Raw genomic sequence first — 25,924 nt, forward strand, 5'->3', positions numbered from 1 at the left:
TCTCCAAGGAGTGTCTTTATTCAGGGTGATCATAAACATCACAGCCTTTCAGAGTAAACCTAATTCCCCGGGGCCCCAGATATACCCAAGTCCTTTAGGGCTGGCTGGGAGGCAGCCCATTTGCTGTAGTGTCTAAGGAGGAGAGAATGGCTGCCCATGCAGAAAGCTGGCCTGCCTTGGCTTTCCCACATAATTAGGAGCCCGAGGGACTCACCTCTCCTGGTGGGGGGAGGCTACCTGCAAAGCACCAGGCAGACAGGCCTGAGTACAGACAGCAGGGTGAGCTGAGCCTTACGTCCTGCTGTTTGCAGGGGAACAGTCTGTGCTGTCAGAGCTCCCCAAGCCAGACAGCCTTGCTCAGCTACTTGGCCGTGGCCACTTCGGGAACAGAGCCTGAAGAACGACAGGCCAGATGGGCCGCGGCTACAGGCGCAGCCTCTTGATGTCCTCGCTGCGGAAGTCCATGCGCAGAGCCAGCACCTGGCGTACTTCGGCAGGGGTGAGGCGCCATGTCAGTGGGCCAGAGTTGGCGCCCCAGTAATCTAGGATCTCCGTGACCTGTGAGGAAGAACACTGTCAGCAATGAGAGGCTACCCTGAGAGAAGGCAGAGCAGGGCGATGCCCAGGAAGAAGATGCTCTGTAGGGCTGGGCTGCTGGTGGACACTTGGTTTTGAGAAGAGTCTATCCAAATGTTGTTTCTGCCTCTCTTCCCAGTTACCTTTCCCTCACCAGGTCAAGGGAGCCACACATACCCGCTCCAGATTGAGGATTGTGGCCATCTGGGAGAGCCGGGCAAACTTGTCTCGGATGGTCCAGGTGGTCACTGTGGTAAGGTAGGCGATGAGTGACCTCAGCTCCTTATCAAACTGCAGACCGCCCAGCTGCAAGGGAGCGCAAGCTCAGCCAGCGTTGAAGGCCTGGCCCTCCTACGCCTCAGGCAGCTCCGAGGCCTCAGATGCCAGGGCAGGATTGCAGCTGGATGTGCAGGGAGCTGCAGGCAGCAGACTGAGGGGATGCAAGGCCTAGGATGGCAGGTCTTGTCTTCCTCAGAGGAAAAACAAGAGCTGGGGACCTGTACTCCCTGGACCTTACCCGGTTAAAGGTGGATTTCAGCACCACTCTCTCCAACTCGACTGCAACAAGGCTGGTCATGAGGCCAGTCAAGCTGTCATAGATGACTGGAGACAGGCTGGCCTGCACACAAGAGGTTAGACATAAGCGAGAGTCCTACCTAAGCCCCTCTGCCTCCAACAGGAGTCTTTGGGGGGTTGGGGGCAGTAGGCACAGTTACAAGAGGCCATCGTCCCCGATGTCTACAGTATGTCTACAGGCTGGAGTATGTCTACAGGCTGGGGCCTGGAAGCGTTTTCGGAGTTCCCAGTGGAGTGTGATGAGAAGCCAAAGGCTGCTGATTTGGGCAGAAGTGGGTAGTTCCATAACCTGGTCTCTCAGCCCCTGCTTACCTTGAACTCCGCCATTTGTTGCTCCAGGTTAAGGATGAACTGTTGTACCCAGGGGTCATTGGCCTCATAGTCGTTGAATTCTTCCTGTCAGGAAACAAGCTGGGTCACTGGGAGTTTCTCCAGAAAGTTCCATTCACCCTACCCCCCACTTTCACCCCTCTAAGAAAAGAGAGGAAGAGGTCTTTCCTCTCTATCTTCTGACTCATCCAGGTGAAGCAGCTTGGACATCCAAGCTGACATATGCTACTGCTGCTTTTATATCACACTTCCAATCAGGAAATGGCCCTGGGCTGCAGTAGTGGCCACACAATATGGTAAAGCTCCTGGCATTTTATTTCCTTTTGGATCTCATGTTCTGCAGGAATGACATCATTAGGCTAAGAAAAAAGCTCCTAAGTGTGATAGATAGGGCAAAAAGCCTTAATAAAAGAGGATGTGCCAGGTCATGGAAAACCCCCTACAGGTGTCTTTCAGAGCCTGTCTGTCTGCAGGAACAACCTGTTTCCTGGGAAGAACCTCGTCTGCCAGGGTGAGGAAAGTGGGCCAAAGGGGCAGGGAAGGGCTGCTCTGTTCAGACAGCTCCACTGCCCTCCAGCCAGGGAGCTGGAGAATGAGGAATAATTCTGGGCCTGATGGCTGCCTATGGTCAGGCTGACCTCTTCGATGTTGTGGGAGACAGATAAGAAGGTGTTGATCCAAGGCTGCACCTGTGGCTTGATGGCTGTGCTGTTTAACTCCGTTAGCCCTTCCTGCGGAAAGACCGGCAGAGACACATCAGACACAGAAGATGCATATACTTTGCCCTTCCTTTCTTCTGCTCCATCCATCTTGTGACTGCCACGGTGTTAGTCTAGTTCTCTGGTTTTTCTGTGAGCCTGTCCAAAGTCTACCAGAAAATGCTAATCGAAGAGGTCATAAACAACCTGTTCCTTTCCAGATTTGTGCCAATTCAGATCCAGGCTATGGGGTTGGTTTGGCAAATTCAAGAGAAGAGATTTCTGAGTACCTGATAGTAGGCAGCACCTTTGCCCAAGGCCAGGCTGCAGGTCTGAGTAACCATGTGGCTGCACTTCCTCTGAGCACCTTTCTGGGCTCTTGGCACTGGGGGCTAAGTGGAGACTCAAAAGGACCACAATGCTGGCTTGTCAGGATGACAACTGCTGAAAAACGAATCTTCAAGGGACTCATATGAGCTCAGTGTCTTGCATGCTATTCCCTCACTTCTCCTTGTTCCTTATATATATTGATCCCGTAATAAACCAGTAACAATATTCTCAGAGCAACACACAGGCAAAGGATTCAGTCAACAACTGATCCTGGGGCTTACCTGCAGGAGGTCTCGGAATTTGTTGGACACGGCAGCCAAGTCAGAAAGGCAGCTGTCAAACTTGGCCTGGGCCTGCTCCCCTCCAATGCCCTGGCTGAACAACTTGGTGCAGTCGCTCTAGGGGAGAGTACCCAGTTATCAGGCTTCCAAGCATGGCTGGGATGTGCGGGTGTGGGGAGGGTGGAGAAGGTGCCCATGTGCAAGCAGCCATTTCTCCGACTCCAGCTTTCCCTGGGAATAGCTACAGTCCACTACACTCCTAGGCAAGAGTCCTTGAGAGGTTTCAGAAAACCTGGATTCTATCCCAGTGGCTAGCCACTTGGCTTTCATTTCTCCCTTTGTAAGATGAGAGTATTGGTATCAGGGGGTATGAATAAAAAACATAAAAACCGGAAGTTTTTTCATACCTTTAGAGTCAGCCATTCCTAGCTTCAAATTCTGGCTACATATTGGTTGAGTGACCTTGATCAAGTGATTTAAAAAGTTTCTGAGCTTCAATTACCCCGTTTATAAAATGGGAACACAAATTCCTGTCCCCATGGTAGTTGGGAGAGTTGGAGGAGATGATGCACGAAGTGCCTAGCACAGCTCCTGGCAAGCAGTGGACCCTCAGGCGATGCGAGCCTTTATTGTTACAGTTTCTGCTTTTTAGATAATTTGGTCCTGGGGTGCCTGGTGGCTCCGTCAGTGGAGTGTCTGACTCTTGACACCAAGATACCCCCCAAAATAAATCTTTATAACAAAATAAAATAATTTGGTCTGGGTGCCCAAGGGAGATCATCATGGTCACAGCTAAGTTTTAAGTGCTTACTGTATGCCAGGCCCTATTTAAAATATTTAACTTTTATTAATTAAGGTACCTGTCTTAAGAAGTAGGTACTGTTACTATCTCTTTGTATAGATGAGGAAACTGAGGCACAGAGAAGTTAGTAATTGGTCTAACACCACCCAGTAGTTAAGTGGTAGAGCTGGGATTTGAGCTGGGATCCTGGCTGCAGAGTGCCTGTTCCTAACGCCCGTACAACAGCCTAGGTATGGAGAACATCACAAGTGGAGCTGCCTGAAACTCACGATGTCTGGTTTGCCAGGAGCTCCTTAGAAGTCTGGGCGCTTCTGGCTATGCAGGCAGCAGTGCGGAAGAGCTGCAAGGGGCCTGATGCAGCCGGCGGGAGCCCTCAGTTCCACAGCAGCTGAACACGCACTGTCTTTGCCAGGCCTTGTAACCTCCTCACACCCGCTGACCTATCCCAAAGGGCTGCTGGTGCGGTTCAGGAAGAACACACGTGAAATGCCCGTCTAAGGTGGGTGGAATTCATGGGAACAGTTTTCTCAGCCCTTTGCTACCCTTTTCTTTCACTTGCTAATTCTGCTGGCTTAGGTCTAAATTTCTAACATTTCCCAAAATACTCCTTCCAAATTCAATATCCTAAGGACAAAATCTTAAGGACAAAGTCAGGAATACAATCTAAAAGGTGCTGTGACTCAACAATGATGACAGTTACCTTAGCAAACACGTAAAGTGTGACAAACACTATGCTTTTGGTTCACTCTTATTTTATTCCATTTTAAGGCCTTTTGGGGGGTAAATTTCTCATCTGAATCTACCACCTGGCTGCTCTCTCTCAGCCTCCTTCAGGAACTGCATCAGTTACAAGGATCTCGTCCCCTGTGCTGGCTCCTGGCCCCCTCAGTCTGCCCACCCCTAAGCCAACAATCACCATCAGCCTGTACGCTGAGCCCTGTGTCTCTGCAGTAACGTTTCCTCCTCGGACTCAGTGTCCGCTGGGATGGCAGGACCCTGGCTCCCCTCCTCTCCCAGAGGCAGACTTTTGGAGTGAGGGAGAGTTGGCCCTTCATTTTCTAATACTTAGCAACATAATTGTCTTGTGCTATTATTAGTTATTAACTGTTAGTACAGTTATTAACTACCCCGGCACGCCTCTCACAAGCAGGTATTTTATATTATTACATTCTGTTTTTGTAACTCTGTGAGGCAGATATTATTCTCCCTATTTATAGATGAGGACACTGAGGCTCCAGGAGGTTAGAGAACCCGCCTCCTGCCACACAGCTGGTCAGTGGTCAAACAGCTATGAACCCAGGGGGATCTGACTTCCAAACCCAAGCAATTTACACCACACTGTGCAGTCTTCCTTTAAAAAATAACGGTAACAGCAACAGCTTTGTAGCAGGTTTGGTAAACCTTATTTCATCTTAATTTCCTAATATTTTTACAGGACTTTATCATTTTTTAAAGTGCTTTCAACCGCTTTTTAATTACGCCCCCAATAAACCCAAATGAGGGCAGGAAGGAGATCTGTTTTATAGATGAGTGTTGAGGCTCAGGGAGTTAAGGGACTTGCCTGAGGTCACAGGCCCAGTATTTGCTGGAAGTGCTAATTTGAATTCTGATCTTCCAACTGGTGGGCTGATCACGAGCGAATCCCCTCTGGTGCTCTGAAGGAAGACTAGCTCTGTGCCAGGGGACGCACAGTCCCCACCAGAACCAGTACACAGCCCTCCCTGCACAGGCAGGCCCAGAGAGGCTGCAGCTGACAGGCAATGTCCTCCATACCTCCAGCGTCTTCTTCAGGGTGGAGATGTTCTCACTGCACACTTCCACGTTGTTCAGGGTGACCTGGGAGTTGAAGACAGAGGAATGTGACTTCCTGCTCACTGGTGTCTGAACCACTCCAGTGCCAGACTGGCTGACAGCTGTACTTCTGAGGCTCAGAGGAGTGCTAAGGAACACACAGAGCAAGGTCATCTGGAAGGGTGCTCAGGTCTTAGATTGGGCGGAATGGTAAACCAGGCTTGCCCTTTCTCCTATGCCTGACACTAAGACAGCAAAGCCATTTAATATCAGGGGTAATGACCCAAGGTTTCAGGACTTTTTGTCCCATGTTTAGGCACACAGGTCTGGGAGAAGTCCTGAGCTCCAAGCCCAGGTCAGTGAGGCAAAGGCTGACATTCATTTAAGAAATGCTTTCTGGGGCATCTGGGTGGCTCAGTTGAGCCATTAAGCATCTGCCTTTGGCTCAGATCATGATCCCAGGGTTCTGAGATTGAGCCCCATGTGTGGCTCCTTGCTCAGTGGGGAATCTGCTTCTCCGTAGGCCCCTCCCCCTGCTCATGGTCTCTCTGTCAAATAGATAAAATCTTAAAAAAAAAAAGTTTCCTGGGATCTACCCTCTCATAGAGTTCATATTCCAGAAGGCAAGTGAGATTAGAAATATTAGATAATGATAAACACAATGTAGAATAAAGCAGGATGAGAGGACAGAAAGTTAGTGACAGGCCACAGGGCTACAGCCAGAAATAGAAATCAGGTCTCCCTACTCTTGGCTAAGAGCTCCTTCTTTCATAACTGTATTGTCTTATAAGCTTGGTGCAGAAATACGAATCATAAAAAGCAGCGTGTAACAAAAGTGATGATTAAGGCACACTGCTATGGTCATTTTAGAAGAAAGAAACATTTTGGTCTAAGGCATTCAAGGAAAGCTCCTTGGAAGAAATCGGTGACTGAGATGAACTTAATTCAGCTCCAAAAGGCCAGAGTAATTCTGACAAGATGAGGGTGAGTGCATTTCTCCACCTGCATCGGCCTTTCTCTAGTGCATTGTCAGACCTCTTTGATATTTTCTTAATGATTTTTAGGATTACCCAGTAGTATTTTGTTTGCCTTTCCCACCAGAATGAGAGCTCCATAAAGGGAGGGATCTGTTCTGTTTTCTTTAGAGCTATATCTCTAGTAAAATGCTGCCCAACAGAACTTTCTTGATGATAGAAATATTCTATATCTTAATTGTCTAGTACAGTAGCCCCTAACCATCTGTACATGAGGCTAATGAACACTTGAAATATGGCTAGTACAACTTAGGAACTGGATTTTTGGTTTAAATTTATTATTTATTTATTAAAAAGATTTATTTGTCAGAGCACAAGCAGGAGGAGAGGTAGGCAGAGGGAGAAGCAGGCTTCCTGCTGGCAAGGAGCCCGATGCAGGACTTGATCCCAGGACCCAGAGATCATGACCTAAGCAGAAGGCAGACACTTAACAGACTGAGTCACACAGGCATACCCCCCCCAGCCTTTTTTTTTTTTATTAAAGATTTTATTTATTGGTTTAAATTTAAATAGCCATCTCTGCCTACTGGCTGCTACATCGTGCAGTGCAGTTCCAGAGCCTAGAGCAGTGCCTAATACACAGAAGCATCTCAGTAAGTATTTGTTGAATGAATGAGTAAATGAATGTGTTCTGCAGAAGGGAAAACAAACAGTTGCAGAGTGGCAGAAAACCCCAAAAGGTATTTGGGAATCAGCAGAATTAGTGCACAGATATGTGCAGGAAATGGCAAGAGGTAAAGCTGCAGAGGTGAGTGAAGTCAGACTAGAAGTTGGAAGCCACGCTCTCCTGTGGACAACGGGGTGGCACTGAGGATTACTACCTACCAGGTGAATGCTGGACAGATGTGGTTAGGGAATACTCATCTAGAGGCTGTGCGGGGGTGGAATTACAGAGTTTCAGAGGATCATACTCTCTCTGAACTGGTGTGCTGGGGGGATGACCATGAAGGCAGGGGGTAAGGCAGGGAGGAGCCAGTTTTCAAGAGATGAGTCAGAAGCTTCAGGATTTGGGGGTAAAAGAAGAATTCTAGAACTCCAAGGACTGAGATTAGGATGACCCCCCCTTGTGTCCCCAAGAGTGCTTCCCTCATCACTGTCCTGCAGCCAATACTGAAAGATCTTGCTGCTGACAGTGCCGAGGCCACTTTCATGGGGGATGGGTAAGACTTAAAGCCTTTCGTTAGCATGTCACACACAAGGCTGCTCACATCACAAGCCTGCAGAGAAATAAGTGCACTGTCACGACAGCTCAAGGATGAAGGCCACAACTTAAATGTTTCCAAGGCATTTAAGGGCGTAAGAAAAATCTATCATAAGGGGAAAATGGATTTGAGTTCAAAAGCTATTGATTTCAAAGTTTCATTTTACTGACAGTCCTTGTAAGCATGGATTCACTGGGCTTATCCGTGGCTCGTGGTGACTGATCTGTCAGTACCGATGGGGAATTCATCTTGACAGCCAAATGAATCAAGGTGACATAAGAAATAAGTGCCGCAGTGGGAGTGATGACATTTTAAGTAGATGGCGTTGGGAAAACGGGAAACCTGTCACAAAGCATTTAGCATCACCTTTCTTGTTGGCCTTATCTTCTGGGCCCTCAAACAATGAAGCTGTCTGTGTGGCAGCCAGTGTCATGGGGACTTGTGGGGCCAGGGGGAGGAGAACAGCACTAGTGTGGCAGGATGGGTCAGACTCCGGAAGCTGTCAACAAACCACCACGTGAAGGGGCAGAGCTCTGAGGTGGTCAGCAGCTAGGTGGTCATTTCTGAGCAGAGAAATGAAAGAATAAAAGTAAGTTCGGTAGAAAATGAAATGAATGCAAATAAAATGAAAAATTTAAGTCAGTTCGTGATCATAGGAAACTGGCTGCCAGACATTTTGGCAAAGTTCTCCAAAGGTGTCGGATTTCAGAAGCTTCTTGGAGCTGATCCTCTTTCTTGGAAACAACCAGGACATCCCAAATCACTAAGAACCCATGCTCAGGGACAATATTTTCAGTGACAGGAAGACAGCGGGGCTGCCTAAAGAGCCTCCATACTGAATCTGCCTCAGGATGAGTAACTGTGGGTTAACTTGCACAGGTGGGTGGATATTAGTATGTTTATGCTACTGTCTCCATAAACAACAGCTCTTAACTCTTTTGGGGGTCATGGATACCTTTAAGAAGCTGATAAAAGCCAAGGACCCTGCTTCCAGGGAGGGAAAAAAAAAGGTACAGACTTGGCATCTAACCCCAGGGTGTCCAGAGACTCTCTTTGTAGGCTACAAATGGAGAGTTCTATTGTTGGGTGTATCCTTCAGGCTCTGAACCCCAGGAGCGAAGAAGACTCAAGAGCCTGGCCGTTATGGGGGTGGAGCAGAAGGACCTGTGACAGCACTGTCACCACTCATGCCAATACAGCACATGCCAGGAAGGGCTGATCACAGACTCAGCACTCATCTATATTCTTTTGACTCATCACAAACTGGCTGTTAACCTTGTATAAGCCCTTTCATCCTTCCATGCTTTTCCATTCCCAGCTGTCATACAACTGGTAAGACACTGCTTCATGTTGTCCGTCATTCTGGCTAAGAGCTTCAAAAAGGTCATCTTTCTGAGGAAGTTGAAAGCCTAAGAAGTGTGCTAGGAAAACCACCCTGCTAGGCCTAAATGATCAGTACCCCTCCATGTTGTGGGACTTCCCTCAGAGAAGTGGGCTGGAGGCTTGGCACAGATATTACAGTCCGGTTCTGTGGCAGATGCAGCCCAGGCTTGATACTCAGTGGAGCCCCAGGAACCAGCTTCCTAGTGCTCTTGGGAATGAGCACCTGGGAGAGCTGAGGAGCCCAGCCTTCCAGGCAGGGAACAGCGATGTCCTGGATTGGATTGGTCAGAAATAGGTCCCTGAATAAGAAGTGGTTTCAGAACCTTCTAGGGGGAGCTTTCCTTAAAGGAGGAGTTTTCCTTCTACAGAGGGAATGGATGAAAAGTCTCTAGTTGAAAGCTAATTACACTGTGGCTTAGAGGTCACAATTTAACCTCTTGAAATAAATGGACCAGCTCCCAACCTATGGGCTACCTACCAGAAAAGACAGCTTGGCCTCGTCAGTGCTCTCAATGCCTTTTGTGTCAAATTTGCCTTGCTGGAGGCTGCTGTGCATGATGTTCACGGCACTTGTCACCCCTCGCTGGATATCCTGGAGGGTGGTGGCCGGGAAGCCCATCCGCAGCTTGTTGCACAGAACATCCCTGGGAGGGGAGCAGAATGGCATATGGAGATTGACAGCACTCGATCTGGCTTCCAGGACGGTGGAAGAGAGGGCGTACGACCCTAACCCAGCGGCATGAGCTGCTCTTTTGGGGGAATAACCAATCCTTGAGACCATTGTAGGAGAACTGGAGCATCCAGGGTATGAGAGAGACCAATGCCCCTTTAAGGGCATTGATATGACCAGAACATATAGAGGAGATTGGCCAGTTCTTGGCTTCCTATGAGGATTTCAGTTACTGCCACTGAGCTCCAACAAACACAAGAGGAGGCACAGAGCTTAGTGAAAGGCAGTACCATTAAGTGGTGAGAGAACAGGTTTTGGGAGTCAGTTCTGGGCTTCACTCCATATTCCACCATTTATGAGGTGCCTGCTCTCCCTGAGCCCTAGTTTCCTCATCTGTAAGAGAGGTAATGGTTCCTACACCATAGGGTTGTTATCAGGACTGAATGAGAACAGGACATTAGTATAGTGCTTGGTTTATAGCAATGGTAACTATGATTGCTATATTATACCTACTGCCTTCAGCTGAGCTGACCATTCTTTTTCCAAGGTCTGAGGGCCAGTAACCCCTCCAGTCCAGTTCAAGGAGCACAGATGCAGCCTGTAAGATATCTGGCTGCTCTACAGCTGCCTGGGCCCAAGGATGTTGTACCATGGATAGGAGCTTTATCCTGTACAGCACTGAACTAGAATCATATGGGGAAAAAAAAGGAAGCAACAGGGGCCTCAGGAATCAATATTAAATCAAACTAGGACCTTTCTCCTTCCTAGAAAGCAGAAAGGGAGTCAACCTTACCTGAAGTCAGACTCCAGCTCCGTGGTTGCAAGGTTGATCATGGCACAGAGACAGTCGATGCTAGAACTGGACAGAGCCCGCCCAATGCACTTCTTAACAATGTAGAAGACATCATCCACCATGCTGGATGTCAACTGGCCTTTCTCATAGGTGTCCAAAGCCACAGCCTAACCAAAAGGCAAAGCAGCCAGTGAGGGCTCCAATTCTGCATGGCACTGTTCTAGATGGTTCTGGAATAGGCTCTGGTTCTGCTTCTTTTTGAACTTGCCCTTTTTTCTCCCAACACGGCTTACTCTGGTCACAGCCTGGTGGGGATCCTCCTTGCCAAAACAGCTCATTTCTCCACTGATGACTATGTTAGGAATTAAGTATTTAGGGCCTTTGCCCTGGGGACACCTGTTACCCAGGACGTAAGACTTCAGGAGAGGCCCTTCTTCCCTGAGGTTCTTTACTCACATACTTCCACGGAAGTAGGTAGGCTCCCTGGGAGGGGATCACAAGTAGGGCTCCCTGAGGAGCTGAGGTGTTCTTTTGTGATTCTTGGGAAAGACATCCTAGCTAGGTCTTTGGAGAGCAGGACAACTCTAAAAATGCCCTCTAATCATACAAAGGGGTACTGCTCAGTTGCACGCAAGGATATTCTCAAAGCAGGCCAAGAAATGTGACATGCCTCGGCCACTCCTCCAGTCTGGTTTTTTGCACAGGAAGCCCCATTTCCAAGGAGTGTATCCTCTGTCCTACCTTGTTGACAGTCTCCCTCATGAAGTACTCCTCCATGGTGATATAGAAGCCAATGAGCTCCTGCATGGTACAGCTCAACAGGCAGTTATTAAGGAGCTTGTCCAGGCTCTTCTGGTGCTCTAGGAGACAGCCAGGAAAGGGATACTCACTTTTCTTCCTCGAGAAAAAGTTCGACTGTTTTAATTTTCCCAGGTTCCTTTCTAGTCTTTCCTCCCAGTCTGTACATAATTTACATGGTTATAATTACAGTCCAGACATAATTTTGTATTCTGCTTTAAGAAATTCTATCATATACACCCTGGGGGGCACCTAGGTAGCTCAGTAAGTTGAGCGCCTGACTTGATTTTGGTCATGATCTCAGGTAATGAGATGGAGCCCTGCATAGCGCTCTGTGCTTAGCGGGGAGTCTGCTTGAGGATTCTCTCCCCCTTTGCCCCTCCTGCTTGTGCACTTGCACGCAATGCGCATGCTCTCTCTCTCTCTTATTTAAAACCAATAAAGCTTTTAAAAAAGTATATTATATATGCTTGAAACTAATGTAACATTGTATGTCAACTATACTCAAATACAAAATTAATAAAAAAACCCCAAAAAGATTATATCATAAATATTTTCAATGTTTCTACAAAGCTTCTTTTTTCTTAACTTACGTATTTTTAATGGCTGTGTGATAGCTTATCAGGTAGACAGTCCACATTTTTTAAAACTTTTTTTTTAACGTTTTATTTATTTATTTGACACACAGAGAGAGAGATCACAAGTAGGCAGCGAGAGAGAGAGAAGCAGGCTCCCGCCGAGCAGAGATCCCGATGCGGGGCTCGATCCCAGGACCCTGAGATCATGACCCGAGCCAAAGACAGAGGCTTAACCCATTGAGCCACCCAGGAGCCCCTAAACTCCCATCTTTAGACACTTGGGTTATTTCTAAATGTTTTGTCCTTATTAGAAATAACTGGAAACCACAGTAATTGCAGATTATGGTAATTTTTTAAAAAAAGATTTTATTTATTATTTATTTGACAGAAATCACACGTAGGCAGAGAGGCAGGCAGAGAGAGAGGAGAAAACAGGCTCCCCGTGGAGCAGAGGGCCCGATGCAGGGATCGATCCCAGGACCCCGGGACCATGACCTGAAGCCGAAGGCAGAGGCTTTTAACCCACTGAGCCACCCAGGTGCCCCAGATTATGGTAATTTTTAAAAGATTTTTATCTTTAAGTAATCTTTGTACTCAATATGGGGCTCAAACTCAATCCTAAGATCGAGTCGTATTCTCGCTGACTGAGAAGGCCAGGCACCCCTACAGTAAAAGTGTTTGTACAAAGGACTTTTTACTTCTTTCCCATTAGAATTAACTAGTAAGCCTTAAAATTCTTAAGTTTCCAGGGCAAAAACTGAAATATATTGGGTACACTATATTTCATTCTTTAAACCAGTGTGGTCCAACAAAATTTTCTGTGGTAATTAACATGTTCTATATCTGTGTTGTCTAATATGGTAGCCACTATTCAGCACTTGAAATGTGGCTAATGTAATTGAGAAACTGAATTCTTTTTTAATTAAAAAATTTTTTAAAAAAATTTTTATTAACATATAATGTATTATTAGCCTCAGGGGTACAGGTCTGTGAATTTTTACACACTTCACAGCACTCACCATAGCACATACCCTCCCCAATGTCCATAACCCAACCACCCTCTCCCTACCCGTACTCTTCCCTCAGCAACTCTCAGTTTGGATAAACTGAATTCTTAAGTTTAGTTAAATGTAAATCTAGAGAGTCCTATGGGGCTGATGACTACTGTATTGGACACACAGCTCTGAACAGTGACAGTCTTTATGAATAGCAAGCGCATCAAAATCCAAATGAGCATACATCTTCCTTTAAACATCAAAGCAATACCATTCTGGGTCATATAAATAATTCCCTTGCCATGTATTAAAGTCATGTAGAATGCCAGAGATGCTGTGATAGTTTCAAGTCTCTAGTTCAGGGAATCCTGCATATACTTAACCACCAGGAATTAAATGGTCTTCTTAAAAATCCAGAGAATCAATCTGTAAATGAAACTGGACTATGGCCCACATTTCTTCCCAATGTATTTATCCCTTTAAAACTTGTGACTGGGGGAACTGGGAGACTGAGGGAGGGAGTGAAAGTCTTTCTTTATACTACATACTCTTTTCATATACTCTTTAAAATATATACTCTTTTTTCAATATTATGGCTCAATACTGTATTAAAGTGTTATTTTTAAAAAAAGATTTTATTTATTTTAGAGAGAGACAGAGAAAGAGAGGAAGTGTGCAGAGCTCGATCTCAGGACTCTAGGCTCATAACCTGAGGCGAAGGCCCACGCTTAACCAACTGAGCCACCCAGGAGCCCCTGAAGTGTTACATACTACAAAATTCACACCTTGTATTTGTACATTTCAATTTTTTTTTAATTTTTTAATTTTTTAAAAATTTTTTTTATTTTTTAAAGATTTTATTTATTTATTTGACAGAGATCTCAAGTAGGCAGAGAGGCAGGCAGAGAGAGAGGAGGAAGCAGGCTCCCTGCTGAGCAGAGAGCCCGATGCGATGTGGGACTCGATCCCAGGACCCTGGGATCATGACCTGAGCCGAAGGCAGAGGCTTAACCCACTGAGCCACCCAGGCTCCCCTCAATTTTTTTTTTAAAGTAACTTTACAAACTTTTGTAGTAATAGCCACAATCCAGTTTTAGAATATTCTTATCACTCCCGAAAGTATCCTTACGGAATTAAGTATATCTTTTTGTTCTGTGTACCTACACATCATGTACGCAAATCACCTATCTTAGTTATTTACTTATTGTTTATCATTATTATTTTTTAAGATTTTATTTTTAAGTAATCTCTGTACCCAATATGGGGCTCAAACTCACAATCCCAACATCAAGAGTCACATGCTCCACCAACTAAGCCAGCCAGGTGGCTGGCTTAGTTATATTAAATACTATTTATATTAAATTTATTTATTTATATTATTTATTAAGTACTAATACTATTTATTATTTATACTATTTATATTTATTTATTTTATATTTATATTAAATATTAAATACTAATCCCTAAGTCGAGCTGGCAACGAAACATGGTGTGGAGAAAGATTAGAGGAAAATAATTTAACCATTTTGAACATTAGCTTTCCTCACCTGTAAAAGGACTAAATGGTCTCATAGAGCGAGTCTAATTCTAATATTCAGTAAGTCTGTCTTTCTTTTTGGGAGTCAGTTTGCCCACAGACTACAAAGGCTAAGAAGTGCTAGTTATTTCCTTGTTAAGAGATCTGTGGCTCACAAGAGCAGTGTGGTGTGATTAAGAGATCAGTGCCAACTCTGTCCTAGCCCTCCCAGAAAATATAGGAAATGCCTTTTACCTTGTTTTACTTCTTCTGAGGCCATGGAGTCCCCCACCTCAAAATCAGAGCTGATCCTCTTCCTGAGGAAGCGTAAGTACAGCTCACTGCGGGCATTCATGAGGGTGACCTCAGTCAGGATAGGGTCCAGTTCCCTGAGATACATGGAGCAGGAGTAAGGAGGAGGACACTGGATTCCCAGATATAAGAACTACAGGGCAAACACAGTCCCAAACTCCCTCTCCCACTGGGCCCAGAAGGGTCAGCTCTGCCAGATAGTCATCCTGGCTCTGCTGGCCCGATTATACTCAGAGACAGCTTCAACCACATACTCCACTTACCTGTTTCACCTGAACCCACTCACCACTAAAATAATGTCAGGGCTAAATAAGAGAATGGGAGGTGTAGTTTTGCTAGTGGTTTACCTATGCTTCACGTGAAAGGAACCACACCTCCCCAACCTCTTATTTAGCTATGGTGGGATTTTAGAATACACTATTAAACTGTGACCCATGCCCATTCAGATGAAAAGGAAAACAATCTTGAAAAAATTAACAAAGTTGAAGGACTCATACTTCCCAATTTGAAAACATAAAACAACGTATGCCATACAGTAAACACTATATACATGTTAGGTATTATTATTATCTACTTTATAGACTACAGATGCCACAAGGAAAGAATTATGTCTGGTTTGCTTACTTTGCTTGCTGCCACATCCCCAGTACCAAAGACCAGTGTTTGACCCAAAATGTGTACTAAGTAAAAATTTACTGATTGAATGAATACATTTTTTAATGGCTGAATTTTAACAAGCATATTTTTATTAGAAAAAAATAAAAGCTTGAGTCAGAGTATTTCTGAAACACAGATCACATAGTAACAGAGCAGTCTCTGAATGATACACAATTACCGATTCAAACTCCTATGGGCTAAGAAAAAGAGGGTTATTACCTTGGTTCTATTTTTTCTGTTGTAGAATTTCTCATCAAGCTATTCTGGACATGCCGGAACTGCAATATACCAAAGAAATGAGAATGTTCTTCCCCACCCTTCTTCTATCTCCCTCTTGTTGGTGCCTCCAAACTTCTGGCATAAAAGAATGTTTAAGTTTAGTTTGCTTAACAGGCCGACCAAAAGTAGGCTATCAGCATGATGAGCCAAAAATTTACTTTTGATTTAGATTCTAATGTTCTCCTCTATTATTGCACTTAGAAGTGATGTTAATGCTGTTCGAATGAACTACTGCCTACTCTCCTAGAGTTCTAGAAATAAAGCTGAACGGCTACCCCTATTATTTTTTTTTAAGATTTTATTTATTTATTTATTTATTTGAGAGAGAGAGAGAGAGAGAGAGAGAGATCACAAGTAGAGAGGCAGGCAGAGAGAGAGAGGGATGCAGGCTCCCTGCCAAGCAGAGAGTCCGATGCGGGACTCGATCCCAGGACCCCGAGATCATGACCTGAGCTGAAGACAGCGGCTTAACCCACTGAGCCACCCAGGCACCCGGCTACCCCTATTTCTAAATCCTACTTACTTCCTCTGCTCAAAGGAAGGGAGAAATAAAGTTCACAAAAAAAGCAAGTGTTACCGTGAGCACTTAAAGAACTAAGGAGAAATCTGAGACAAATGACTTGACACTTAATAGGACCTTAAGAAATAGAATTCTTATACCACTAGAAGGTACTGTTGCACATTCTGTGATAGAGAGGTGCTCTAACGTTTCTGTTTGTTTTAAGAAGCCCCTTCTACTTCTTTCTCAGTCTTGTACTATATCATCAGAAGACCTCAAATCCAAAGTAAGTTGCTGAGAGGCAAGATGCAGGCAGTTTGCATTTGGCACGTATTTTTCTATCTATTTCTGCTTTCGTCCCTTTCCTATCGCAACTTAATTTTATTGCATTCAGTATCGCTGGCTCACACGGTGTCCAAACCCCCCTGCAGCTTCCCCTGCTCACCTGCTGATGGTAGTCCCGCTGCTTGATGAACTTGTCCACCACTTTCTCCACTTGTCTGTCACATTCCACCTGCAGATATTTTATCAGAGTATAAAGTCTCCCTGGCCCGTAATAGGTCTCCACTATTGGCTGGTGGGTCTCCACAATGCGGGCAATACCTAGAATGGAGAAAATGAGAGGGCTGGATTCTAAATATTCCTTCCACAAAATAAACTCCTTTCTTCTATCCAGGACTCTGGGGTCTAACTCAACCTCCCAAAATGAATACAAATGGTTCTTGCCAGTACTGGGAATTGCTAAGCAAATGCCTGTTTTATACAGTGCTTGGTAAATCAGAAGGCATTTACTTTATGTATGATAGTTTAACAGGAGCATCTTTAGAAATCAGCATCACTCTCTTCCCAATAATTTACTTTATGGTTAAATTTGCTCTTAGCATTTGGATCTTGAGGGATAGGGTGGCTTAAAAGACTTGAGAGACTAATTTTTGCTAATTAGATACTGAAATAAAAAGCTAATTCTCCAGGGTCGCCAGGGTGGCTCAGTGGGTTAAACCTCTGCCTTTGGCTCAGGTCATGATCTCAGGGTGCTGGGATCGAGCCCCGCATCGGGCTCTCTACTTAGCGGGGAGTAGGAGTACTTCCCCCTCTCTCTCTCTCTCTGCCTGCCTCTCTGCCTACTTGTAATCTCTCTCTCTCTGTCAAATACATAAATAAAATCTTAAAAAAAAAAAAAAGGTTAATTCTCTAATGTATCCATCAATACACAGCAAGCTATAGGAGTAAAATGAAGGCATCAGGCAAGCAAGGGGAGAAGAAAACCTAGGATGTGGGTGTTAAGTGGTGAAGTCTCCAGTCTCTCTCGAGTGGAAAAGGAGATTTACCTTCAAAAAGAAGAGTGAGTGTATCTGCAAAGATGACTGCAGCTCTCCGATCACTCATGTCTGTCCCCAGCACCAACAGCAGATTCTCCTCAGATTTACTGGCCACCTGAAAAGTGGAAAATCCACAATTCTCAGATCAAAGGCTAGTTTTAGTTTTCCAAAAAGACCTCCCTTGACTCTCTTTTCCCATGTTTGCTTTGATGCTTGAAGGCTTGGAGAGGATAGAGGAACATCCCTTGGGGGCTCTGAGTTGTCTGGGCCTCACGCAAGACAAAGAACTTGAGCTTAGTGGTAACTCTTCTTTAATTCAAAGATATAAATAATGCTTTCCTTTTCTTTGAAGGTATGTATTGCCATTACCCAAATGAGAAAGTCCCCACTTCCAATAATCACCTCAAAGGATAACTCAAAGTTATCATTAATGGTGCTTCATTGAGGGCACCCGGGTGACTCAGTCGTTAAGTGTCTGCTTCAGCTTGGGTCATGGTCGCAGGGTCCTGGGATCGAGCCCTGTATCAGGTTCCCTGCTCAGCAGGAAACCTGCTTTTCCCTCTCCCACTCCCTTTGCTTGTTTGCCTCTCTGGCTGTCTCTTTCTGTCAAATAAATAAAATCCTAAAAAAACCCCAAACAAACAAAAATGGTGCTTCATTGAGCAGGACAAGGAATATGGGTACTGCAGAAGAGATTTTAAAGGGATTTACTTATTTATTTTTTAAGATTTTATAATTTTTAAAAAATTTATTTATTTGACAGAGATCACAAGTAGGCAGAGAGGCAGGCAGAGAGAGAGAGAGGGAAGCAGGCTCCCCGCTGAGCAGAGATCCCGATGTGGGGCTCGATCCCAGGACCTTGAGATCATGACCTTAGCTGAAGGCAGAGACTTAACCCACTGAGTCACCCAGGTGCCCCAAGATTTTATTTATTTTAAAGGGATTTAAAGTAGAAGCCATTTCTAGGTCAAGATGGCAAAGTACTGATAAAAAATGGCCAGCCCCACATATCCCCCTTATATTTTATTTTATTTTTTAAGATTTTATTTATTTGACAGAGATCACAATTAGGCAGAGAGGCAGGCGCGGGGGCGGGGGGTGGGGAAGCAGGCTCCCCGCTGAGCAGAGTGCCTGATGTGGGGCTCGATCCCAGAATCCCAGGATCATGACCTGAGCTGAAGTCAGAGGCTTTAACGCACTGAGCCACCCAGGCGCCCCTTATATTTTGTTTTTTTTATAAATTTTTGAGAATGGTTAAGACATACACACTTAAATATTCAAAAGGAATAAAGGAGTGCTCAGTGAAAAGCAGTTCTTCCTTTACCTATGTCTCTTAGTCTCCTAAGTCTCTTTTCCAGAGAAAACCATTATTAACCCTTATACAAACATGTATTTTATTGCCACTTCTGTCATTTGAAGCAAAAATGCTGCATATAGTTGTTTAACTTAACCATATGTTAGAAAATGAAACAGGTCAGCACATTCAGAACTGTCTCATTTTTCTTTTTTTTTTAATATTTTTTTTATTAAAAATTTTTATTTATTTATTTGAGAGAGAGAGAGTAAGAGAGAGAGCATGAGAGGGGAGAAGGTCAGAGGGACAAGCAGACTCCCCATGGAGCTGGGAGCCCGATGCGGGACTCGATCCTGGGACTCCGGGATCATGACCTGACCCAAAGGCAGTCGCTTAACCAACTGAGCCACCCAGGCGCCCTGTCTCATTTTTCTTAATGCAGAACAGTGTTCTATCACAGAGAATTTGCTGGGAGGGGAGGTGGCAGGATGTACTCTGACATATAAACAACCCTCTGCACACATGTCTGCTGAGATTTGCATCTTTCCATCTAACATCAAGGGGAAGGGGCTGAGACTTTAACTGAAACCTGTCTCTTTTTCAGGATTTAACCTTAAGTGACCTCACCTCCTTCATCTCAATGTGACTTATTTTGAGACCCAATCCTGGTTATGAAGTCTGAAAACAACTAGCCAACAACTCTGAATGCTCTTAAAAGAAGCCAGTTTCTGGCTGACATCTTAAAAAGGGTGATTCAACTTGTCAGAGAATTTGCATTTTAATTTTCCCATGTTTTCACTTGGTCTGTCAGAACTGAATGTACATAGTAGATGTCTAGGCCATAGCTAGGTAAGTGTTGAATGAATGTATGCATCCAATCCTGCTACAGTGGGAGCAGGAAAGGGGAGTTAAATCCAGAAGTGAGAAAGAATCCACAGAAACTGGATCCACACAGTGCCCCAATCTGCAGGCAGAGAATCATATCACTCTCTTACCAAGCAATCAGGGGCCATACCTGCTTGCAAAGGTATTCTGAGAACTTGTTTAATCCCTCCTCATGTAGACCCAGCAGTGGGAAGATCTTGAAGAAGCGTTCCACCTGGGGCAGATCCCCTTCCTTAGTAGCAATGGCAAACTTCTCTGTTACAATGGCTTTGAGACGCAGCTCAGCTTTCTGCAGCAATTTCAGGTTGGCGTCAATCATGCTGCCTGCACAATGGGAGGAAAATGGGATATAATGTAAAGAATCGTACTCTCTCGGGTCCATGCCATTTTGTGCACCACTATTCATTCGAAATATACAGAAGTTCTAATCGAACGAAAAAAAAAGTAAGATCTGTGCACAAGTAACTATAACAAACTAAGTGTATAAGTATAGTATGAAAGTGTCCACAAATCACATTTCAGTTGAAGTAATTAGAAAAGTCTTCCCAGAAATGATATCCTATCTTTTAAAGATGGGCAGGGTTTTGATACCTGAAAAACAAGTACCTACATTTCAGGCCAAGGGAATGAAATGAGCAAAGGAATAGAGAGAAAAAGATGAAAAAAATATTTCTAGGGTATTGCAAGTAATATAAACTCTGGCATACAGAGTATTCTATATACGTGCACAATGAATGGATGTGTGAGTGAACAGCATGAAACAAAGTGAGAAAGACAGGGTGGGTTGAAATCACAGAAGGCCTAGAAAGCCAGGCTAAGAATTCAATTTTGTAAGTAGGTGATATGGTCAAGTGAAAACCCACTGGCCAGAGGAACAGCAGATCTGGATTCAGTTTCCTTTTCCATAAAATGGGAATAACAACACCTGTCCTAGGGTAGTCTACAACCTCTACAGGGTTGAGTATCAGACAAGGAAATTGCCTGATACCCTTTTCTTGGGTGAGTTTGCCTTGTTCAGATTACAGATACTTGTAGCTAAACCAGAATTTATAGGTACTTAAACCAGATTACAGATACTTTTAACGACCATAGAAATCAACAGTTTGGGATGGACGTCACCTTCTTTGCCCTGTCGGCTGAGCTCAATGACTGACTTGTCCAGGCACAAGTAGCGATGAATGTGGGCCGCAGCCTGCTCATAATCTTCATTCCTCAAAGCAGTCTGAACTCCATCCATGCAGAACTTCAGGTCCAAGATATCATCAGCTCTCTGAATGGCTTGATAGAGGCGGTTCTGCAAAAAGACCTGGTGCTTAGAAACAATGCCCTATTCTTTCAAAACATCTCTTCAGAAGGTAGGGAGATTCAGGAGGAGAATCCAGTTAACCCGAGGCTCTGAACCAAAACCAAGACCAGTTTTGTGATGATCAATAGCACCGACAGTATCACGCAATTTTATTTACGTGACGAGGTCATTCATTTTAATGGAAACAGGAACAGGGGCAAGCCATATTTATATTTGGCTGATGCTATTAAATTAATAATGGAATCAGGCTGTATTTAACATTTGGGAAGAGGATATTATAAACCAAGTAATAAGATAAGTGATATATGTGGAAAATATTTTTCTTTTAGAATAGGCAAGATTTTTTTTTCTTTAAGTTTTGTTTATTTAAGTAATCTCTACATCCAACATGGGGCTAGAACTCACAACCCTAAGATCAAGAGTTGTGCTCTCTTCCTACGGAGCCAGTCAGGTTCCCCTAGAATAAGCAAGAATGTGTAAAAAAAAAAAAAAAAACCTTAACAATGTGACTTGGTGGTTGTGTGGCTATTAGCATTTTGTGGTAAGTTATTTTTACAGAATCTCAACAAATAGATTGGAAAGAGTTATGGTATTTCACAGGGGTAAACTGAGACTGGGACTGACTTATTCAAGAGCCCAGATCCTCTGCTATTCACTACAGTAGTCATTAATACTCTGTGGCCATTGAGGACTTGAAATGTGGCTAGTCCAAATTAAGATGTGTAAAACACACACTGAATTTCAAAGATTTAGTTTAGAAATAAGGCAAAATGTCTCATTAATACCATTTTATAGTAATCATATATTTAAATGGTATTTTGGATACAATGGGTTAAATAAAACATATTACTAAGATTTTCACCTATTTCTATTTTACTTTTTATTTTTAAAATATTTTATTTATTTATTTTTGAATTTAAAAAGATTGATTGATTGATTTCACAGAGCAAGAGGGAGAGAGAGAAGCAGTTTCCCCACTGAGCAGGGAGTCTGATGTGGGGTTCAATCCCAAGACCCTGGGACTATGACTTGAGCCGAAGGCAGGCGCCTAACCAACTGAGCTACCCAGGCGACCCTCTGTTTTACTTTTTAAAATAATGAAAAAAAAAAAAATACTGGCTACTAGTGGGACACCTGGCTGGCTCAGTCAGGAAAGCATGATACTCTTGATCTCAGGGTCATGCATTTATTTTTTTTTTTTAAAGATTTTATTTATTTATTTGTCAGAGAGAGAGGGAGAGAGAGCGAGCACAGGCAGACAGAGAGGCAGGCAGAGGCAGAGGGAGAAGCAGGCTCCCTGCCGAGCAAGGAGCCCGATGTGGGACTTGATCCCAGGACGCTGGGATCATGACCTGAGCCGAAGGCAGCTGCTTAACCAACTGAGCCACCCAGGCGTCCCAGGGTCATGCATTTAAAACCCATGTTGGGTGCAGAGCCTACTTGAAAGAAAGATAAAGAAGGAAGGAAGGAAGAAGAGAAAGAAAGAAAGAGGAAAAATAGAAAAATGAAGAAAAATGGCTACTAGAAAAATCTAAAGTTAAATGTATGGTTTATATTCTTTTCCAATTTGGATGATTTCTATTTCATTTTCTTGCCTAAATGCCTGGCTAGGAACTCCAGTACAAGGTTGAAGAAAAGAAGAGCTGCATCCTTATTTTATTCCTGATCTTAGGGGCAATGCACCTAGTCTTTCACTGGTAAGTATAAAGTCAGATGTGGGATTTTTATCAGGTTGAGGAAGTTCCTTTTATTACGAGTTTTTTACGAGTTTATTACGAGTTTTTTTTGAGTTTATGCCTTTTCTGAGTTTACGAGATGATCATGTGTTTTTATCCTTTACTCTACTGATGTGGTGGATATATTAATGGATTTTCAGGGTTTTTTTTTTTTTAAAGGATTTTATTTATTTATCTGACAGAGAGTGAGTGCGGGAGAGGGAACACAAGCAGGGGGAGTGGGAGAGGGAGAAGCAGGCCTCCTGCTGAGCAGGAAGCCGATGCAAGGCTCGACCTCAGGACTCTGAGATCAGGTCGACTGAGCAATCTAGGTGCCCCTAATTTTCAGGTGTTAAAGCAACTCTGCATTCCTGGGATAAATCCCACTTGGTCATAGCATATTCTTTTTCATGTGGTGCTAGATTTGGTTTGTTGGTGTTGCTAAGGATTTTTATGTCCTTATTCATACGATGTACTGGTCTTGAGTTTTCTCTTCTTCTGCCTCTCTGTTGGGTTTTACTATCTTGGATTAAATTTCTATTGAATGGTGCTCCTCTAATTTCTAATGTGGTGGCCTCTCTATTGCCCCCTACTAACTCAAACATCAGAAGTTCAACAGGATTACCTTGGCCAAGTCAAGTTGACGGACTTTGCTGGATACATTCTCAGCTAGGTTGCAGGTAAAGGTGATCATTCCAGCTAGCTGCTTTGCATCTCCTTCAATCAATTGCAGATTGGGACTGGAGACACATGTCAGCACATATACATCCATAGAGGCAGAAGGTAGGAATAAGAGATGGAAAATTTTTTTGTAAATGGAGACTATGTCTTCTACTGTCTTTGTACTTCCCCACAACTTTTAGCTCAGTTCACTCTACTCACAGATTTTCCTAAAGAGCATTTTGCTGAAAATTCAGGTCTGTACTAAATTAAAAAAAATGACTTTTTATAACTACTAAACAGACCTCTAAATAGGTACTGCTAAAGAACCAGAGAATAGATGCTCCCCATTGCTGAGTATAAAGTGCACTAACCAACAATCAAAGAGGGTGATGAGATCAAAGAGCAATTTTTATGCCTAGCAAATACCCAAAGTTTGTAAAAACAGTGGTTCTCAACCTTGAACCATAATCAGGATCAGTGGGTGTGCCTGTTAAAAGCTTGTCAGATTCCTGACAATTTTCTGATCAGACAAGTTTCTGATTCAGTAGGTTTTGAGTGGCGACTCGTAATTTGCATTTCCAACAAGTTTCCCAATGAGTTTGATACTTCCAAGGACACTTTTGAGAACGACTTGACTATACCCTTAAGTGTTCACTTCATCCTGAAATAATCCTCCTCTACCTTTCAAAGTCAAGTGGCATTTTACAACAGAAAGTTAGGAAAAACAGTAATTTATCCATCCAGGGGACCTTGTCGGAATGACAATAGCTTTTGCTGAACTGCGAGACGAGACTCACCCCATTCGATGGAGAGTGACCATTTTACTTTCAATGGTGTTTTGCTGTTCCAAAAGAGCATCCAGTTCTCTCTCTACCAGTTTCTGAAACACAGACAAGCATTTTGTCATCAGAATGGTCAGAAGGAACCTTAAGAGTAATCTAACCCAACCACTTAGCTTAAGGGTGAATCCCGTTTCGAATGTCTTTCCTTTCACTGAGTTCTCCTAGGACTTTAACCAACAATACTTCATTTTTGCATGTATCACATTGCATGCTGGCTGCTACCTTTTGTATATTTTATCCCATCTAGCAGATGAACACCATAAAGGCCAGAAGTAAACTTTAATTCAATATAATTAGCATAGTACCTAATGCAGGAAGGCAATTGCTAAATGAAACTTTCAAAGTGGAAGTTACAAAAAGTCCCTTCATAGTGTACAGTCAGTACCCAGAAGGGATAAAAACATAATTCTCTCAGCAAAGTTATTTACTGCATTACTGCAAAAGACATTAACCTTCTTAAATGCTTGAGTTTCTTCATCTGTAAAACGTAATACATATCCTATAGGACTGTTGTGAGAGCCAAACAAGGTAACAAATGTAAAGTGCTTAACAGAGTATGTGAAGCATTGTTTATTAACAGCCATCAATATCAGCTATACATTTCTATTAAAATAGTTCAGTAGGATCCAGAGGGGAACGTCCCCTTGACAGTCCAAATACAAATACAGAACTAAAATTGTCCTGTCTGGAAGATGGGCTTAATTTCACCTTAAAAATCGACTGCCTTAATGAATGCATGCTTAGGATTGTTAAAATACTAAATTTTATAAAGCACATCGTGCTGAAAAATGTCACCATAAAATGCTTTACTTGCTGCAATTTAATATTTGAAGATATTCTTAGATATCAATAATCCCTCCTCCCTCCCGCTGAAACTGCCTTTTGTACTCAAACTTAATTAAAAGTTTGGTTTAGGGAACAGCTACTAAACTTTATCAGACCTTAGATCTCTTTCTTCTGAGTGGCAAGGAACCCAAATGATATTTAAAAATATACTGGCAGCATCAGGTTGCCACGGAAAATGGAGGGTGCAAGGAATCCTCAAGAGAATACAGTCTATGCCCCTGACACAATGCAGGGGTCCAAAAGATGAAAGTTCCTAGTCCAAGATTAGACAGTTGTGCCTGTCTTAAAACCTCAAGCTTCTACAAAGCTGTGCACTTACCGAACGCTAATACCACACCCCCCCTCAAGTCATTCCCTACAAAAGTCTTATAACGCTTCAGGTTTCTTTGCAAAGACTTCCTTCTTAAAGGAGGTAACGCGGTGAAAGCGTTTAGTAATTTTTTAAATTGCTAATTCAATGCAAGGGAGCCTTTCTTGCTTTGAGAAGCAAGCAAGTTGACTCTAACTGCTCTGGCCGAAAAACTTAGATTAAGGGCCAGGGAAATCAAAGGGAACGAAGCAGATCGCCGAAATAACACGGAAAACAAGTTTAGGGACACGAGATCAAGTGAACAGAGATGAGGCAGAGAGAGAACTTCCCACAGCCCGGAATTCCCAAGACTGACGTCTCCTAAGCCCCCTGCCCCTGGGCCATCCCGCCACCTCCTCGCCGCAGAGCCGTTCGTATACAGCCTCTAGCTCCTGCAGCTCGGTCAGAGAGCGAATGAGCTCGGTAGATATTTCCGAGCAGCAGCCTCCTCCCATCCCCTCAGGCGGAGGAACCCCTGACAGCTTCTGGGGGGACTCGAGATCCGCCATCTTGGTCCCCATTTCGCTCTTCCGGCCCCGCGAGGCCCCCGCCTCGTTAGCGCGCCCGGTCATGCGGCTGCCCAAGAAAATGCCCGACGGATTTAT

General features: G+C 43.9%; 1 protein-coding gene across 2 annotated transcripts; it reads right to left on the reverse strand.

Moving 5' to 3' along the window:
- On the reverse strand, positions 1 to 25,865 carry COG4 (component of oligomeric golgi complex 4). Of its 2 annotated transcripts, none has more exons than XM_044255756.1 (19): positions 25,673 to 25,865; positions 24,080 to 24,162; positions 23,245 to 23,359; positions 20,718 to 20,892; positions 19,729 to 19,922; positions 17,429 to 17,534; positions 16,546 to 16,703; positions 15,542 to 15,600; positions 14,609 to 14,742; positions 11,208 to 11,326; positions 10,467 to 10,633; positions 9,482 to 9,647; positions 5,367 to 5,429; positions 2,792 to 2,908; positions 2,121 to 2,213; positions 1,465 to 1,548; positions 1,094 to 1,195; positions 754 to 882; positions 1 to 558 (listed from the first exon to the last, which is right to left on the reverse strand). In XM_044255756.1, exons 1-19 carry the CDS (start codon positions 25,838 to 25,840, stop codon positions 424 to 426), a joined length of 2,367 nt encoding a protein of 788 aa, XP_044111691.1. In that variant the 5' UTR covers positions 25,841 to 25,865; the 3' UTR covers positions 1 to 423. The 2 variants fall into 2 exon arrangements, with proteins under 2 accessions (XP_044111691.1, XP_044111692.1); XM_044255757.1 differs by lacking the exon at positions 25,673 to 25,865 and adding an exon at positions 24,577 to 25,659.
- Positions 25,866 to 25,924: the final 59 nt, after the last annotated feature.

The sequence above is a fragment of the Neovison vison genome, chromosome 7 (assembly GCF_020171115.1).
Source record: "Neovison vison isolate M4711 chromosome 7, ASM_NN_V1, whole genome shotgun sequence".
Lineage (NCBI taxonomy): Eukaryota > Metazoa > Chordata > Mammalia > Carnivora > Mustelidae > Neogale > Neogale vison.